Consider the following 19,497-nt stretch of genomic DNA (forward strand, 5'->3'; position numbering starts at 1 on the left):
TGTATATGTGTGTGTGTGTGTGTGTGTGTGTATGATTTTAAGTATTTATAGATTCTTTCAAATTGTTAGAGGAATTATTTATAACTTAAGATGGATCAACAACAGATTCCTAAATAAAGGCTGTTACATTTGTCTTTGAGTAATTAATAAAAGTTTTAAAGTTTAAATTATTTTTAGATATTTTCCAGTAGGCTTAGTATTCTGATATTCTGTTAGATTGCCAAATGATAACTACTCTGTTCATGTACACTGCATTTCCCCTTTATTTGGATAAACATTTCTTGGGGTGGGGTGGTAGTTCAGTAATAGAGGACTTGAGCATGCACGAAGCCCTAGCTTTGATTCCTAGCATTGAAAATAAATAATATTAACAGTAAAATACGTAATGTTTAGTATACCATTATAAAAATTTCCATAATAGTTTTGTTTTTTGGTTTTGGAACTGTAGATTGAACCTAGGGGTGCTTTACCACTAAAGTACTCACCATTTCTTTTTACTTTTAAATTTTGAGACAAAGCTTGCTAAGTTCCTGAGGATGGCCTGGAACTTGTGTTCCTCCTGCCTCAGTATCCCCAGTCACCGGAATTACAGGCATGACTGGCATAAAATTATTTCTTAACACTATTTCCAAGTTAACCCTTCTGTCAAAGAATGTAAGAGTGGTATTTAAAGTAATAAAGTGATCAATCTTGCATTTGTAAGCCGTTGTAATAACTGAAACTTATGAAATATTTTGTTGTGGTTACTGAGTTTGTTAAACTTGAAAATTAAAGTGAAAACTAATGTCCTATCTATTTCAGATTTCTTGTTTTAAAAAAAGAAAGATAATAATAAACAGGAGTTAAAGCTACCAATTAAGGAAAATTGCACCTTGAAATACTGTGTGCTAAAAGGTTCCCCTTCATAATTGTATTTTTTTAAAAAAAGTTGCTATAATCACTTTTTAAAAAAAGTTATTTAGTAGTAATATTTTTCTTTTTACAGGTTGAAGAAGAAGGCTTGCAAATTTGTGTTGAAATTTGTGGTTGTGCTCTACAACTTGACCTTCATGATGATCCTAAGACTAAATGTCTAATTTATAAAACAATTGCACATTTTTTGCCAAATGATTTGGAGATCCTCAGGATTTGTGCGCTTTCAATATTTTTTCTAGAGCGCTCCTTAGAAGCTTATCATACTGTTGAAGAGCTTTACAAACGTCCAGATGAAGAATATAATGAAGGCACAAGTAGTGTTCAAAATCGTGTTCGTTTTGAATTACTTCCAATTTTGAAAAAGGGATTGTTTTTTGATCCTGAATTTTGGAACTTTGTAATGATTAAGAAGAACTGTGTGGCATTACTGAATGATAAATCAGCAGTTAGATTTCTAAATGAAAGTACACTGGAAAATTCTACAGGTAATCTAAAAAAGACAGTGGAACAGCAAAGTTTAGATGAAGGGCTTGACTCTCTTACAGATCAGAGCACTGGAGAGACTGATGCTGATGATCTATCTGGAGTGCAACCTAGAGGTCATGTTAATACAAAGAAAAACCTTACAGCTCTTAACACTTCCAAAGTGGATCACAATGTTCCTAGACATCGGTGTATGCTATGCAACAAGGAATTTCTTGGTGGTCATATTGTAAGGCATGCCCAGGCTCATCAGAAGAAAGGCAGTTTTTCATGTGTAATATGTGGTAGGAAATTTAGAAACAGAGGACTTATGCAGAAGCATTTAAAGAATCATGTTAAGAAGATACAGAGACAGCAAATTGCTGCAGCTCAACAAGATGATCAGGAAATCACTGCTTTGGAAGAAATAAATTATTCCAGTCCTTCCATTTCATTTGAAAATGGAAATTCTGATAACAAGGATTTGGAAGTAGGAACTCTGACTGCTTCCAGTGATGGAAACAAAGAAGTCATTCCTGAGCATGTGGCTGAATTCATTGAAATTCCCCTAAGTGTACCAGAAGATGTGATTGAAAACATTATTGAAAATGGCAATCCTGATACTTCTTTAAATAATGTTTCAGAGCCTTTACCTCAATGTGAGGATGACTACGGGGAGGAAGAAGATGAAGAAGGTGATTATGAAGATGATGATTATGACCTGAATCAAGAAACTTCAGTACTTCATAAAATCAATGGAACTGTGTGCCATCCAAAAGACATATATGCTACAGATCAAGAAGGAAATTTTAAGTGTCCTGCTCTTGGCTGTGTCAGAATATTTAAGAGAATTGGATTTCTAAACACACATGCAAGGACTGTACATCCAACTGACTTAAATGTGCGACAAACAGTAATGAAGTGGAGCAAAGGAAAGTGCAAATTTTGTCAAAGGCAGTTTGAAGATTCTCAACATTTTATAGATCACCTTAATAGACACAGCTATCCAAATGTGTACTTTTGTTTGCATTTTAATTGCAATGAGTCGTTTAAGTTGCCATTCCAACTTGCCCAGCATACGAAAAGTCACAGGATATTTCAAGCTCAGTGTAGTTTTCCAGAATGCCATGAGCTTTTTGAAGATCTTCCTCTGCTATATGAACATGAGGCTCAGCATTATTTAAGTAAAACACCAGAATCGTCTGTACAACCAAGTGAAGCAGTTCTTTTGGATGTTCATACAGATTCAAATTCTATTCATCAGGAGAAAGACTCATCTAGTAATGAGAAACAAACTGTTAGTCTGCCAGTTCCTACTAGCAAATCAAGGAGAGATTCTACAGAACCAAAGACATGTATAGAAAGTATGGAAAACAAATCGGACAGTTTAGTCCAGAATGGAAATGAACATTCTGATGACACTGTTTCAAATATAAGCTTGATAGACCAAAAGATGCCTGACATAGAGCCAAATTCAGAAAATAGTTGTAGTATTAGTGATTTAGTCAATGGACACAGTGAAATAGAGCAAGCACCTCTAGTTTCATCAGATCCTGCTTTGAAAACTGATGGAAACAGAATCAGGACAGAAAATGGTTCTATTTTACCCTCTGTTGTACCACAAGAACATAATACCCTGCCAGTATCTCAGGCACCATCCAAACCAAATCTTGCAAGTGAACATACTTCATATGGCTTAATTTTAACAAAGCCATATGTTAGACCATTGCCTCCTAGTTACCTTGATGAACGGTACCTTAGTATGCCAAAACGCAGAAAATTTCTGACTGATAGAGTAGATGCCTGTTCTGATCAAGATAACATTTATAAAAAATCAGTGAAAAGATTAAGATGTGGCAAATGCCTGACCACCTACTGTAATGCAGAAGCACTTGAGGCTCACCTTGCACAAAAGAAATGTCAGACACTCTTTGGATTTGATTCAGATGATGAAAGTAAGTCTTCTATGTTCTCATTAGATGTATCTGTAGAAATATGAAGTTCCATAAATATAGGTATAATACATCTTTATGGGGCTAAAATAATTAACATTTGCACAACATATGTAATAAAGCACCACCCCACACATTACTTCCTTTAATTCACAAGCACTGTTAGGTGATATTTCTATTCCTGTTTTATAGATCACATAACTGAAATTCACAAGTTTTGCATAGGCATAGGAAAGTAATTTGGGGAAGCCAGGACTTCAATAAAAGTTTTGTATATTTTATCCTACTTTTTCCACTATATCACAGGCTTTTCTTCATTAAAATTTCATGTAATAAAAGTTTTAGAAACAAAATAATTTTTATGGAAATGCTTTTTCAGCTGCATGCCAGAATATAAATCAAGTGAAGTTGAGTATTATAAAAAATAGAAGTAAGAAAATAGTTGAAAGAAAACAAAAAGGAGTAAAAAAAGAGATTGCCTTTCTATTAATGCAATATCCTTTGACTAAGGGTATGAGTTAAATGGGAATCTGACTTAGAATTCCTTTTGAACATATATAAAATTTGAATTAATAGACATGTTCTGTTTTACAGGTGCCTGATAAAAATGTTTCAGAAAGATCTGTCGAACAAGCAGTAGTGTGAAAAAAAACAAAACAAAACAAAAAAAAACACTACTTCAAGAAAACGCATCATCAGTTTGCTATTTCCCTGATGGCCTTAATTTTAGAGTGGTCTCGGATTACTAAAGATAAAAGACAAAGCACATTTTCTAGAATGAACTTGCAGAGGAGATGTGCTGGTTTAAGACTCCAAAAGGGTTATTATAAAACTCCCAAAGTACCAGTTATCCAGAAAACCACATTTTCAAAAACTTTATGATGATTAATAGCAGCATGTTCAGTTTTGCTTATGTGAAAACATGTTTGGGCAATAAATCGGAGGGGAAAAAAAAACCCAGCTATGGCCTTACAGAAAAGGAAAAGTTAACCCAGTAAAAAAAAGGAGGTGGAGGGAGAGCTGGTTTAAAATAATAAACAATGTAAATCATTCTACAAATGGAATTTGTTTTTTTGTCATACATAATCAGATTATGTCCTTCTTTCTGGTCAACCGTTTTAAGGAACCACTGCTATTTGGTTTGTGATATAATTTAGTAGCTGATACATAGAAAAAAGCTTGCTTTATCACCATGCTATTAAAGATTGTAACTGTTTCCAGATTGATTAGACAGGCCAAACCTCAATGAATGATGATACCAGCATTTAAAATTAAAAAACAATAAAAAAACAATGCTTTGCTAATGAGCTCTTGATAGAACCTTCCACTTTCCGCTTTTGTAATATAAATTGGTTATACTTTAAAACACATCAGTGTCAATTAAATGGAAAAGTACCATCGGAAATTTGGGGGTATTATGGGAGGAATCTAAGACCATTACAGGCTACGTAGTTGAAGGAAAACACTGAATTGCAAATTCTTCAATGTGAATAATGGTAAAAGCACACTGGGATATTTTATTTGTATATAATGTTAGGACATTGCTTGATGATTCATAGTAAGGTCCTTTAGACATTAGTGTGAGTTATCTAAGTACAGTCCTATGAAAATAACTGGCTTAAAAAAATGTCAGCTAAGAATCAGGTTGAGAATTCATTCATTTTATTCAGTTAGAATTAATTCCAAAATAAGCCATACTACTTAAGTTTTTTATTCATTAGTGATGAATTTGGTCTGCATAGTAATGTTTATATATAAAAGTAAGTATTTACACAAAAATTTGCACAGCAGGAACATAGTAAGAGATATATTAATGCATTATTTTCCTTGGTGACCAGTAATTTTCCTAAGGAAGATTTAACTTAATAAATTATTAAAACATACATTTTAAAATTTTTTAAAATACCCTCTCAGATGTTTTCCATTTGTCCCATTGTTGAAAGGAGGATGCTTAAAGATCTTTTACCTAATAGTATGTTAAAGTAAAACAGGAGTAAAAAGGTAAAATGCAAAGGCAAATTCTTTAAAAACTGACCCATAATATACAGATGTCAGCCAACTATTCCAATTATTTCAGCTGTTAAATTTTTTTTTTCAAGGCAGACAATCTCATCAGATCCTACTACTACAAATTTTAGGAATACTGGAACTTCTTGAGTAAGATTATTAGGAAAAAATGGGACATTTCTTCCAGGGTAGCATCCAAACTTTTATTAAATTTGATTTCCAGGTCATATTAGATCAGATAATCTAAAAACTACGTCTCAGTTATATTAGTTTATTTATCATGGGCATTCACTACTATGCAATGATGGTCGTTACGTCCATTCCAATGAAATTTAAGTTTGTTTTGTTATGTAGCCTACATTAGGCTGTGGAATTTACATGTAGATAACAAATAAATAAAAACAACTCCTAATCAAGTTTTTAAATCCTTTCTTTAAAGGACAATGTTTTCCATACTTCGTGATACTGAAAATGTAATAATTGAGTTTTATTTCATTTCATTCTAAAAATACATCTTGTAATAAAAATTTTGTTTGGAAACTGGTTCATCTGGACAATGAAGTTTTTTTGAAATAAAATTTCTGCTTTGTACATTCCAGAAGTTTAAAATAGAATTTTGCCACATTTTTTTTACTTTTAATTTTTTTATAAGTTGTAATCATTGACACAAATATATGCCCACAAAGTGTTAATATTTTCACTGATTTTAAAGTTCATGCTAAGATGTTTCAAACGTATTCCATGTGATATTATTCTGTTTTTACTCCAAAGTTTTACTCCTACTTTTGTGTTAGAAAATTTTCTGCAAGAGATCAAATTGGTTGATAAAAATCAAGAAATGTCATGAAGTTCTACTTAACTACATTGTTCTTTTTATTTACACACTTCTCAAATAACGCCTATTGAAAGAATGTATTTTCTTCTGTCTTCTAAAATGTAAACCTACATCTTTTTGCTTTTATGGAGTCCATAAAATTCTAACAGTTTTAATTTGGGATTCAGAAAAAAAGGAAAATGTCTTTTTACTCCTCAGATTATTTTCATTTTCTTCTTTTCTACTTCTCTTTTGAGGATATGACATCTTACATGAATCAAGTTTCAAATCTTTGTTTTGAATAAAAATTTCCTTCAAAAAATTAAATATTAACTTTCTGCTGTGTCAGCGAGGTCAAGAAAAGAGCAAGTCTGAATTTTTGCTGCTCACCATAGACTATACTGAAAAGGGGAATCTCCGTGGACAAGGACACTGGTACTTTGGGCTTTAGCCATATTCCTTTTTTTAAAAAAACACCAACTATATAACGCATACATAATTTATATTATTGAACTTGTGATTCTTTTCAAATCACACAGAAGGTTCAGCCGTATTCCTTTCACGTTTGGTTTAATACTATTGTATGGGTGAAAAAACCTAAAAGGGATGATAGTGTTTATTTTTTAATTTATTTGGTACTGTAAAACACCTTTTTGGAATGAGTAAATGCTGCATACGCATTTTGGAATTGTAATATGTGAAAGATATTACCGATTCAGCAAGAAAGGAAATTTGTGCTTCCTTGTTGAACATTAAATTATTTTACTTTGCATTTTATAAGAGTACAAATTAAAACTGAGCCATTGAACTGCAATAAATCAACAATAGTGTCTCATTTCAAGAAATTTTTTGTACTGTACATAGATTTGTTCAATAAAACATTGTCCTTGTTGATAATGCAAGTGTTCAGTTTTATGTAGTACATGCTTTCAAAAGGAATTAGGCTTATTTAAGGTAAAATATTTTATGTCTCATCATTAAAGGAATGGGGTATTTCAGTTACTGTCATTACGACAGATTATTGTATGATTTTTTTATAAACATTATAATACAGAAAAATCTAACAGTTTACACAAAATAGACATTTTTAAACATTATTTTAACAAATGTCCATATGCAGGAACAACAGATGATAGAATTCTATCATTAAAGACACTTCAGGTAAGTGGTTTCAGTGTGATAAAGAACTCTGCTTAGTGGGGGTAAAGAAATACCAGAACTCTCCACCAAAGGCTTACCCATTCATTCACTGTCTAGTGAATGGATATGTCTGTATTTGTAATTCTACAAAGATGAACTTCTGGGTGAGCTAAAAAATAAAAAAAAAAGTAGACTGAAGTCATGTTAAAATATTAGGATATCCTGGGCATGGTGGCACAGGCCTGTAGTCCCAGCAGAAGGACCATTTGAGCACAGGAGTTTGGAGCAAGCCTGAGAAATGGGGAGACTCAATCTCTTATACAGGGAGATCTAGATGTGTAGCTCAGTGGTAGGGCACATGCTTAGCATGTGTGAAGCTCTTGTTTTAATCCCCAGCACATACAAATATTAAAATATAAATCACAATGAAATACATTCCTACAAAAGTATTTCAGTGGGGAAATGTTTAGGTCAATTAATGTGTAACCAAAAATGATGTTGTTGGCCATAACACTTAAATGGGAAAAATGAGGCTTTGTGTAGAAAAATAACCACTTTTAATGCAATGAGATAGAACTGCAAGTGAAAGAATAGATAATGATTTATCATGATTTGCACATATTACACAAATGAGAAAGTTGTTGAAACAGTATAGTTCTGAGGTGTAAAATTCTGATTGGGGATTCAAGACAGCAGTTTAGAGGAAGGCTATATTCTTAGCTGCTCTGCAGCATGGGATTCAAGCAGCCGTAAGTACTGCTCCTCAGTAAGATGGGTGAAAGAGATTTCGCTAAAATTCAATACTGGACAATCAGAATGTCATAATCAAATTTGGGTATATTAACCAAAGATGACAGAGTACCTTGGAGCTAAGCCAGTTATGACAGTGACAGCTGTAATGGCACTGGTTCACCACAGAGGAAGGGAGAATACAGAAATAGATTTGGTACATAAAAACCTGAGATCAGAAAAGAGCCCTGAACTTAACTGGTCCCGAGGCTGCCGTAAGCACTAGTGTTTGAAAAGAAAAGGGCTGTTTCCCAACTGGCCTCAGAGAACTGAGGCAGAGCCATCTTGAAGTGGTCATGCTGCGGCTGTTGTTGCAGAGCTAGGGTATCAGCAATTTTAGCATTTTTAATATAGTTATTTTCCTTGCCTTCTCTTTTGAGAGTTAGGATTCTTTGATTTGTATATTTTTCAGTGTATTTGTTTATGTTTATTTTCTTCTGTTAACAGCCAAATTCTATCTGCAAGCACTTACTGTGCGGCATAAGGTGTACCTAGAAGAACATGAGTGAAACAGGCATAGAGAAGATTGTAACTAGGAGGATTCATGTTGAAAAGGAAGGGGGAATCCAGCTCACTTCTCTTTTAGTCTGGAAGCTCCTGTGACCAGCAGAAGCAGACCAGAAATATGAATGGGAGTGTGAATTACACTTAGGGATTAATTCTGGGAAGGCTATGTTCTGGGTACCATCATGTGTGGAGAACTGGCTCCCATTCTTGGGATGCTCCTTAGATCCAGAACCCCAAAAGATAGGAGCAACTTTCAGGCCCTAAGGGTGTGTTGATCAAATTTCTCTAGAGCAGATACCACTCAAAAAAGTCCCTGAGGCCTGATTAGACCAAAGCCCCACCCCTCAGAAGTCCACTCCCTTAACTCTGAAGCAGCTGCACCCTAGGAGTGCACTGATCTGGTCTGTGTTGACAAAATTCCAACTGACAGTATATTCCATTCCATTCTACCTTATACTGCTGAGAAGGAAAGCTGAGAATTATTTGAATGAGATTCAGACTTTAGCTACTACAACTGGCAGCTCAGAGAGCAATACAAAGAGTAAGGGTTTAACAACCCTTGCTTTTGCTTTCAGGACATAGCTCAAGAAGACATGGAAAGACAGGTGGGCATAGTCAATGCCCATACATCTTTGGTGACTATTCTGACCACCATTAGTGGAGACTAAGGTCTCCCCGCCCCCAACCTGGGTGTGTGTGTGTGTGTGTGTGCTTGATTGGTTCAGAGACATATACATATATATTTGTTTCTTTTTTTCTTCAATTTTCGCATTTTTAATTTTTACTGTAGTTATTTTTCCTTGCTTTATCTTTTGAGAGGATTCTTTGGTTTGTATGTTTTCATTGTATTTTTTCTATTAACAGCCAAATTCTATTATTCTCTCTTTTTCTCTCCTTTGTTTCTGGTATTTGTTCTCTTCCTTCTTTATTACCATCACATGCTACATCTCTTCTGCAGTCTCTGTTCAATTTTTTATTTTCTCTTAACTGTATCTTGATTATCTTTTAAAATTGATTTATGTAACTCCTGCCCCTATCATTATTGATGATGAAATTAGTAGTGCTGTGGATGATATAGTTGACAGTAGTATGCTTTAAAGCCAGATTTGGTTCATGGCTATTGTTTTTACTACTGACAATTGCTGACCTCACATTCCTGTTTTGTTGGCAATAATATTATACATGTCATAATAGGAACTGGGTATTTATTTTAATGCTATATATAGTTTGCATTGGTTGTTTCTATTATTTGTTTTGCCCTATTCTGTGAGGTTCTGGGAACCTACATGGATACTGTAAGTTCAAAGGGTAGAGACTCTGCTGTTGGACTAAACTTAACCTTTTGGTAGTGCACCTTGCTGCACACTCAAATTAATGATACTCAATCTTTAGCTACCCTTTAATACAAAGAATACAAAAGATGAAAACCCAAACTAGTGACCAGACCCCAAGTAGAAACAGACAGGGGTAGGTCCCCAGGTCCCACCTACAGGCATCCACTGACAACAAAAACAGAATTAATACCAAGGCTACGGATACCACACTTACAAGGGGAGTCTCAATCTAGATTATTCTAGGACATTTTGGCAAGTGAAGACTGTGCCCTAAAAAGGCCCATACATAAGAGCAGAAGAGAAATGCCTCCCAACATATTCACAAAACAGAAATACAAGAAACATGAGCACACAATGTTATATGACACTTCCTAGAGTTCATAATTCACCAGTAACTGACCCAAAGATACTGATGTGGATGAAATATCAGATAAAGAATTCAAAGAATCATTTAAAAAGTGATCAAGAGAACACAGAATAACAACTTTATGAATTAAGGAAGTAAGTACAGGATATGAATAAGAAACTCAATAAGGAGATAGAAATATTAGGGGAAACCCCCCAGAAATCTTGGAAATGAAAGACACAATAAATCAAATAAAATGTTCAGTTGAAAGTTTCTCTACTATAGTAGGCCATGTTGAAGATGGAATCTCAGAGCTGGAGGACAATGTGGCAGCCTTGAACAGTCAGTCATTATTAAAGGAAAAAAAGTGACCATGATCAGAATATACAAGAACTCTGGGGCAACATTAAGAAAGCAAATTTAAGAATCACTGAAATTGAGGAGGGTTTTGAGATGTAGGCCAATGGAATAAATTAATATCTTCAGGAAAATAACAACAGAAAATGTTCTGAACCTTCAGAATGAGATGGACTTCCAGATACAGAAGGCATTCAGAACCCCAAGATCAAAATAAAAACCTTTTCATGACACATTATAATTAAAATGCCTAATATACAGAACAAAAATAGAATTTTAAAAGCCTCAAGACAAAAAGATCAGGTCACATTTAGAGGCAAGCCAATCAGAATCATTTCTGATTTCTGAGTACAAACTCTCAAAGGCAGTAGGGCTTGTAATGATATATTCCAAGTCCCAAAAGAAAATAACTCAACCAAGGCTGCTATATCCAGCCAAGGTTATCCTTCAAAATTGAAGAGAAATATAAAATTTCCAAGATAAACAGAGATTAAAAGAATTCATGGCAACTAAACAAGCACTACAAAATTTACTTAGTGAAATACTCCATACAGTAGAAATCAAAAACAAACTCAAAAGAGTTCACAGATGAACAACTTTCATTTGAAGAGTAGCTAAACAAATAAGAATCTAGCTCATTATAAGTAAATCAAAATGCCAGGAATTAATAAACATCTCTCTGTAGTAATGTAAGTGGTCTCAACTCTAATGAGAAGCCATAGGCTGGCAGAATGGATTAAAAAATGAGACCCAACTGTAAATTGTTCGTAAAAGTCACATCCTACAGGCTCGAAATTCACTCTATAAAGCCAATATCACACTCATAACAAAACCAGATAAGGACACATCAATACAAGAAAACTATTATAGACAAATATCCCTGATGAACTTTAGATGCAAAAGTACTTTGTAAAATACTAGCAAGTCATGTTCAATATTAAGAAGACTGTACAAAAAAACCAAGTTGGTTTTATTCCAAAGACACAAGGATGGTTTAATATATACAAACCAATAAATGTAATTCATCACATAAATCTATTTATGCAAAAAAATCAGAAAAACAATTGCATTCACAATAGCCAATAAATAAATAAATAAATAAATAAATAAAATCTAGCCAAGAAAGTGAAAGACCTCTACAATGAAAACTATAGAACACTGAAGGAAGAAAGAAGTTGAAGAAAACCTGAGAACAAGGAAAGACCTCCCATGTTTGTAAATAGGCAGAATTAATATTGTTATAACGGCCTTACTACAAAAAGCAATATACAGATTTGATGCAATCCCCATCAAAATATCAATGACATTCTTCACAGAACTAGAAAAAAATTCCTAAAATTCATTTGGACAAATTTAAAAGGCCCAGAATACCCAAAGCAATTCTAAGCCAAAAAAAAGAAAAAAGCTACAGTCACAATACCTGACTTCAATTTATACTACAGAGCTACAAAAACAAATACTGCATGCTACTGACATAACAACAGACGTATAGACCAAAGTTACAGAATAGAATATATATAGAGAGACAAACCCACACATCTATAGTCCTCTGATCCGTGACAAAGATGTCAAAAACATATATTGGTAAAAAGACAGCCTTTTAAAAAATTGGGCCAGGAAAAAATGGTTATGCACATGTAGAAGAATGAAACTACACCTTTATCTCTCACCTTGCACCAAAATCAAGTCAAAATGGATCAGAGACCTAGGAATTAAACGAGAAATTATGAAACTCCTAGAAGAAAATACAGGGTCAACATTCTAACATAGAGGCACAGGCAACATCTTCTCAATAGGACCCCTAAAGCTCAGGAAATAGTGCCATGTGTTAATACATGGGATGGCATCAAATTAATATGCTTCTGCACAGCAAAGGAAATAATTAGGAATGTGAAGAGAGAACTATCTCAGCATCACAGCCTAGTGAATAGGAGAATCTGGCATCTGGGAACTTCCAGTGGAAATTTCCTCTGGCCAAGACCACTCAGACATATTATGAGCCCTATCCAACCTCTTTCTGAGGTCCCACACAGCAACGGAGATGGGGGTGACCTGCTGCAGCCACATAGCCTCTCAGAGATGGATGTGACTTGCCAAGATGCCAATCGACCTGTTGACTGCAAGACATCAAGAAGCAAGACTCCAACTCCACCCCTGAAACCTTATCTCTGCCTTTGATGTACTCTGTTAAATAAACTACAGGGGCCATTTTTTATTTGTCCAGCTCCAGCTCCTGTGTAGGCTGGATCTATCAGGTGCTCTACTTGAAAACTTTAATTATTTCTGACTTATTTTCTCTGGTGGCTTATATCTCCTTGGGAAGGATAAAGGAGCCCCTGGCAAGGTGCTGGTTGCTTCCCCATAAATATGTTCAATAACTTTAGCAATTAGGGAAGTGCAAATCAAAACTACACTGAGATTTCATCTCACACCAGTCAGAATAGCGGTCATCAAGAATACAAATAATAATAAATGCTAGAAAGGATGTGGAGAAAAAGGAACACTTTTTCATTGTTGATGGGATTGTAAATGAAAATAACCACTATGGAAATCAGTATGGAGGTTTTTCAAAACACTAGGCATGGAACCACCATAGGACTCAGCTATACCACTCCTTGGTATTTATGCTGAAGAATTAAAATCATCATACTACAGTGATACATGCATACCCATGTTTATTGCAGCACAGTCAACCTAGGTGTCCATCAACAGATGAATGGATAAAGAAAATCTGGTATATATACACAATGGAGTTTTATTCAGCCATAAATAAAAATGAAATTATGTCATTTCCAGGCAAATGGCCGGAACTAGGGACTATTAAGTGAAATAAGTCAAACTCAGAAGGTTAAGAGCTGTATGTTTTCTCTCATGAGAAAGCTAGAAGGGAAAAAGAAAAAGAAAAATGGATGCAATTCTCATGAAAATCAAAGGGATATCAAAAGAGGGAAGGAACCAAGAGGTGGGAGGTGGTAAGGAAGGGGGAAAGTGCTGGTGATATTGGGCAAATCATATTATTATATTATGTATTGTGTGAATGTACAAATAAGTAACAACAAGCCACCAGTATATATAACTGTAATGTACCAATAAAAAATGTGGAGAAAAATTGTGTCATATAAAATAAAATGTGACATAATTACATTCATATAATCTTAGACTAAATGTGAACTATTTTTGAACAATGAATGTACTAAGATATTTGGGCAAATTATTGGAATTTATATAACTTTCTTGAAGTTTCCAGAAACTTCCAAGTTTCTATAATTGAAGAATTCTAGTTACTAAGTATGCTTTAACGATAACCCAATTAAGTTGCTTTTCACTGTGTCTTAGTCTATTTTGTGTTGTTTTAATAGAATATCTGACACTGGATAAAGTCTAAAAGAGGTTTATTTGGTTCACAATTCTGGTGGTTGGAAGCACTAAACAGCATGGTGCCACACCTGGATATATCACAACATGTGGAGAGGCAGAAATGGAACCAGTGTGCCAGCAAGGAAGCAAAAGAGAGGGGAGGGGGCCCAGGCTCACTCTTATAATAAATGTATCTCAGAAGCCAACCAACTCCTTTGAGAATTACATTGATTCCTTCCAAAAGTGGTACACCCATGAGCTGATCATTTCGTAAGAGTTCAACTACCTTGGTATCATTAAACCAAGGATGGAACTTTTTTCCCCCCTATTGCTGTTATCCACTGATTTTGAAATCAATATAAATCTTATATTATGCTAGATGCTTTGGTGTTGGTATGAGCATTTGGGGGACACAATCAAATCATATCAATACCAAAGCACCTAGCATAATATCAGATTTTTATTGATTTCAATACTCAGTGAATAACAGCAGCAGAGGTTGGGGCTATATATCAATTTTACGTGGAGTCAATCCAATATTATATGGAATAAAAATTTAAAAAAAAGAGGTTCATTCTTTTTTGATAGGTCCTCTAAATTGGGAAGAAATTCTTTTATTCTACTAAATTACTGTGTATCAGCTACTTTCTATGTAGTACCTCTATAATTTATGCTTGTTAACTCAAGCATAAACATAAACACTGCTTTTCAGACACCAAGACTCAAAGACCAACTAAAATCACACAGTTAATAAATGGAGAGGTGGGAATGAAAATCATAAGTGTCCTAAAACCATATTTCCATTCTGCCATGTGAGTTTCCCCTACAAATACAGAATATGAGTGAATCTAATAAATGCAAATAGAAAGGGCTAGCATGGCCTGAGGATCAGTAATTTCAGAGACAGGATAAAGTCTGATACAGATATTTCATTGCCTGACTGATATTTCATTATCTTCTACTAGCAGTGATTCGTAAAAGTGTGGACCCTGGAGCAGCAGAATCAGCATCACTGGTGAAATTGTAAGAAATGCTAAATATTGGTCAGGTTGAGAACCAATCTGACATTTAACAAGTAAGTCTTCAGGTAATTCCTGTGTAAGCTAAGGTTTGAAAACCACAGATCTAGAGTAATATAGTTAATTTTATTTCACCAGAAAGTAATTGGTTTCCTCTTAAATTAATAGATCCTTCTCAGGAACTGTTTCTAAGACATTTACATTTTCCCATTAGTTGGTACTTAAATAACTACAGTTGGGTGAATAGATATTTAATTAGTAAGACCTAATAACTCAAACTGCTCAAACTTGGAGAATATTTTTTATTTCTGTTCAAGAAAGAATTCAGTGTAATGTTTACTGAAAACAGTCAAACAGGCATGAAGATTTGTTGTACTAAAATTCTAGCATGATAGTTTTATGATAGTATAAACCTAAGGAATTAAGGATATTCCACTGAAATCAGACTTCCTTATCTATAAAAGTAGATATAAGAATTGCAAGGTTATAAGAATTAAGTCTGTTAGGGGTATGGTGCTGATTTTTGTCATGATTTTGCTAAATTTCTCTTGTTATGGTTACTGTCCCAATTTTGGCTCCAGTCATGTTGACAGCGGCAACTGTCCTCATCATGCCATTTTGTTCTATGCATTTTTCACTACTGCTCTCCCTCGCAGGTAATTCTTCAGCCTCCTCCTGCACCACCTTTACTAATTCAATCTTTCTTAGGCATCACCATTGCTCCAGAAGCCTGACCTTGATTACTCTGTATTCCTACTAAAATATACTTTCTCCAGTGTTCCTTCTCTCAGTAAATGGTTTGAGCTTGTGGTACAAACCAATTAAAATCTTGTAATCATTCCTATGACATCCTCCACCCAAGCCACCATCTTCTCTCACCTGGACTACTATGGTAGTGTCCTAGTTGGAGGACCCTTATCCTCTACTTTTTTTTAATTGTGGTATTGGAGATTGAACCCAGTTGTTCAGTAACTGAGCTACATCCCTAGACCTTTTTGTTTTTTTTTTATTTATAATTCACTAAGTTGTCCAGGTGTACCTTGAATTTATGATCTTCCTGTCTCAGCTTCCTGAATAGCTGGAATAGTATGGGCCACTGGGCTTGGCTCTTCCACTCTTGCCTTCCTTCAGTCTATTCTTCACGCCACCAAAGTGTGATCCTGTTTGAAATAAGTCAGATTATTCCATGACTCAGCTTAAAACCCTAAAGTGACTTTACAACTCACTCATTTATTTAACAAATATTCATTGCATACCTACTATATGGAACAAAACAAACAAACATCCTTGCTTCACAGAACTCATCTTCTACTAGTGTCAACAAACGATACAGTATAAGTATCATCCAATACAATAGCCACTAGCCACATGTGGCTATCATGATTTAACTGAAATTCAAATAAGACTTTAAGTTCTGTTCTTCAGTTGTACTAGCCACATTATAAGATCTCAACAGCTATCAGTAGCTGATGACTACTATTATTTGGCAGTACATACACAGAACATTTTCTTTATCTCAGATAGCACTTTGACAGGTTATTTTATATCAGAGGTTCTCAACTGGGGGTGATTTTGCTGTCTCCAAGGGAACATATGGCAACAATAGAGGTATTTTTGATTATCTCAACTAAAAGGAGGTGGTTACTAACACCTTGTTGATAGAAGGTAGGGATGCTCAAAAGCATCCTACAATGCACTAATCAATTCCTATGACAAAAAATTATCCTTCCCAAGATATGTCAATAGTGCTATATTCAGGAAAAATAAAGTCTAATTCAAACTATTTCTCCTAACATATTCACAATACAGATTACTTTCAACAGTAGATCCTTCCCCAGACCCCTGTGACAACCAATCAATTAATTTTGTAGTGGCAGACACCAGCTGGGTGTCCTCTATTCAATGCTAATACCTTATACCTAGAGATAGAATCAGGTCCCACAGGTTGAAGCTCAGTTCCAAGATTATACGCTCCCTGATCCACTTTAGACACCAGTCTGAAGCCCCAGTTTTATCTTTGCTTCAGACTGATTAGCTATAAATCAGGTTCTCATAACCTCTTCCTGTGTTTGATTAATTTGCTCTAGTAGTTTGCAGAACTCAGGGAAACACTTAAATTTACTAGTTGATTACAAAGGATATTACAAAGGATATTACAAAGGATACAGATGAACAATTGCAAAGGTCTAACTTTGGGAGAAGAGGCTCAGAGCTTCCATGTCCTCTCCAGATATGCCAACCTCCAGGAAGTTTCATTTGTTCAGCTAGTCACAAGCTCTATGGAATGTGTACTCTTTATGGAGACTTGTTTTTTGGAGACTTCACTGCACAAACATGACTGAAGCATAAACAACCACATCAAAATGTAACTCAACAAAAGAGGTGTGATCTAATGCTAACAGATGGAGTGGGGTTGGTTTGTCTGCTAAGCATTCTTCTTGGCCACTCTGTGCAGCACTCCTTCCTCCAGGGTATGGGACAAGACCCCTTTTGAATGAGGAAGGTCTTACCACCAACTTTCAGACAAGGGTAGGTCAAAGAATATCTTTATGACCAGTTCTAAGACAGAGAGGCAGAAGATTAGAGGTTTTATGATCCATGTTGGGGAAGAAAAATTCTAGTTTCCATGGCCTGCTCTGGGGAGGGATTTACAAACCATTGATAAAAATCAAAATAAATATAAAATCACTGTCTTCCTTAAGGATTGAGCTACTCCAGCCTCGTATACCTCCTTCCTTTGTGCCAAGAACATCCCTTCATCTACAAAATATGTACTATTTCTTTTTCCTAGATCATTCCTCTGTGGGTCATGTTCTCACTTCCTTCTGACATTTCTTTCAATGTCACTTTGAGAAGCCTTTCCTTACAACTTCTTGATTTATTTTTCTTCATAACATCTACCAGCAGAGTATACAGTTTCTTACATGTCTATATTCTGTTTCCTTCCACTGGAATGCAATCCCCAAAGGCCTTGTGCTTATCCTCAGTACAAAGAACAATACCTGGCAAATTGACATTTGGCTGCATAATAAATATTATTTTAAAATGAAGTAATGAATGAATAAAAAGACAATTAGGCATGACTTCCGTGAGGTCCCACACCAGTAGAAATAAGCGCTTAATTTTATCTCTCTTTTCCCCCTTATTTACTGGGAATTGAATCCAGGGACTCTCTAAGGTGTCCAGGCTGGCCTCAAAATTTTGATTCTCCTGCCTCAGCTCCTGGGTTGCTGGGATTACAGTCCTGTGACAGGATGTCTGGCTACAGGTCTTTGCTAGAAAAACTCCTGAAAGCTCTGAGAGAGAGAAAGAGAGAGAGAGAGAGAGAGAGATAGATTGATTTTTCACAATCTTACGTAAGTAGTAAAATAGAAATTCATCAATGCTTAATAAAAAGCCGAATTGGTGTATACTGGGTAAATGGTACACCAAATAACATCCATTGGTAATTTAACCGTGCCTTGTTTTAAAGACCATACGGTGTATTTTATGACATTTAGCTATTGTTTAAAAGTGCTAACATTTGCTCACCTGGATCCTCACATATTGGCATTTAGAAGCTGCACATTTCATCTACTAAATGAGAATACGCTAAACGTTAACTCACCTAAAGTATAGATAAAATCCAGAAGGCAGAATCAAGGAGTGTGTTTAAGTGTGATTCCTGAATCTAGCAGAGCATGGCTGTTTCTCTCTCGGTATATGTGGGTTGTCATACTACTACTACTAACAGCTAATATACATATACTAAGCTTCTATTGGGAGCCAGACACTGTATCTCTACTAGATTCATTTAGAGACAGGAAACTGGGGGTCACAAAGTTTAAGGAGCTAGCTCACAATCAATTAAGTAAACGGCGAAATAAAACCTGGCAACCAGCCTTCCAGAACTCCTAACCTTAAATTGCCTAGGATGGAGCAGGCGACTAGTGGAATGAAGGCAGTATTAGATCCCAGCCAGCTGCAAAGGGGAGTCATCTGGGAAGTGGTCAGACGTGGGATTCGACAGGTGACTCATTTTTTTTCAACTTTTCACAGTATAATGTTAACGATTATTTTAATTTATGTAACTTAAGAATATTAAACTACCGGCTCACCCAGCTCTGAAGTGGCCACAGAAGACATTCAAGCGCTCCCGGGGGCCGGGCCCGTGGGCGGGGAGGAGCCGCCTCCATTGGACCGCCCCACGGCATCACGGGAGCTCGCCCTGCGCCTGGCAGCCTCCGGCTTTCCACGCACCTGCACCTGCGTAGCCCTCCTAGGCGCTGTTTCAGAGGAAGGACTCCTGACGCATTCAGGGATTCTTTTTGCACCCAGCTCTCTTATGGACGGTCGATGTTCTTCGTGGAAACGCTGAGCTTCTCTTAAACGGGATAGGTGGAACTTTGCTCCCAGACAGCCCGGAACCACAAGTCGGGAGCACAGCGTTTCCTAATTGACCTCTTTAGCTATCACTTCCGCCCAGGGGCCTGGAATACCTGAGACCCTTCGGCGGCGA

General features: G+C 35.7%; 1 protein-coding gene and 1 long non-coding RNA gene across 3 annotated transcripts in view; one reads left to right on the forward strand and one right to left on the reverse strand.

Annotated features, from left to right (window-relative positions):
• Positions 1–7,047, forward strand: part of Znf654 (zinc finger protein 654) — a 78,836-nt gene extending 71,789 nt beyond the window's left edge. The window contains exons 8-9 of the mRNA XM_046430536.2: positions 986–3,332; positions 3,924–7,047. Coding sequence (XP_046286492.1) covers positions 986–3,332; positions 3,924–3,931 — 2,355 coding nt within the window. The 3' untranslated portion in view covers positions 3,932–7,047. The remainder of the gene's footprint in view (positions 1–985; positions 3,333–3,923) is intronic.
• LOC124083781 (uncharacterized) overlaps positions 1–19,377 on the reverse strand; it is a 28,667-nt gene extending 9,290 nt beyond the window's left edge. The window contains exons 1-3 of one of the 2 annotated variants that reach the window (XR_006848905.2): positions 19,239–19,377; positions 16,039–16,159; positions 3,281–3,362 (exon numbers count right to left, since the gene is read on the reverse strand). This is a non-coding gene — a long non-coding RNA (uncharacterized LOC124083781). Of the gene's footprint in view, positions 1–3,280; positions 3,363–16,038; positions 16,160–19,096 lie in introns of those variants that run through there. The other variant, XR_006848904.2, reaches the window with a different exon arrangement.
• Between the last annotated feature and the right edge of the window lie 120 nt (positions 19,378–19,497).

This window comes from Marmota monax, unplaced genomic scaffold, assembly GCF_021218885.2.
Source record: "Marmota monax isolate L192 unplaced genomic scaffold, Marmota_monax_Labrador192_F-V1.1 WCK01_AAM20220418_F8-fsc00016, whole genome shotgun sequence".
NCBI lineage: Eukaryota > Metazoa > Chordata > Mammalia > Rodentia > Sciuridae > Marmota > Marmota monax.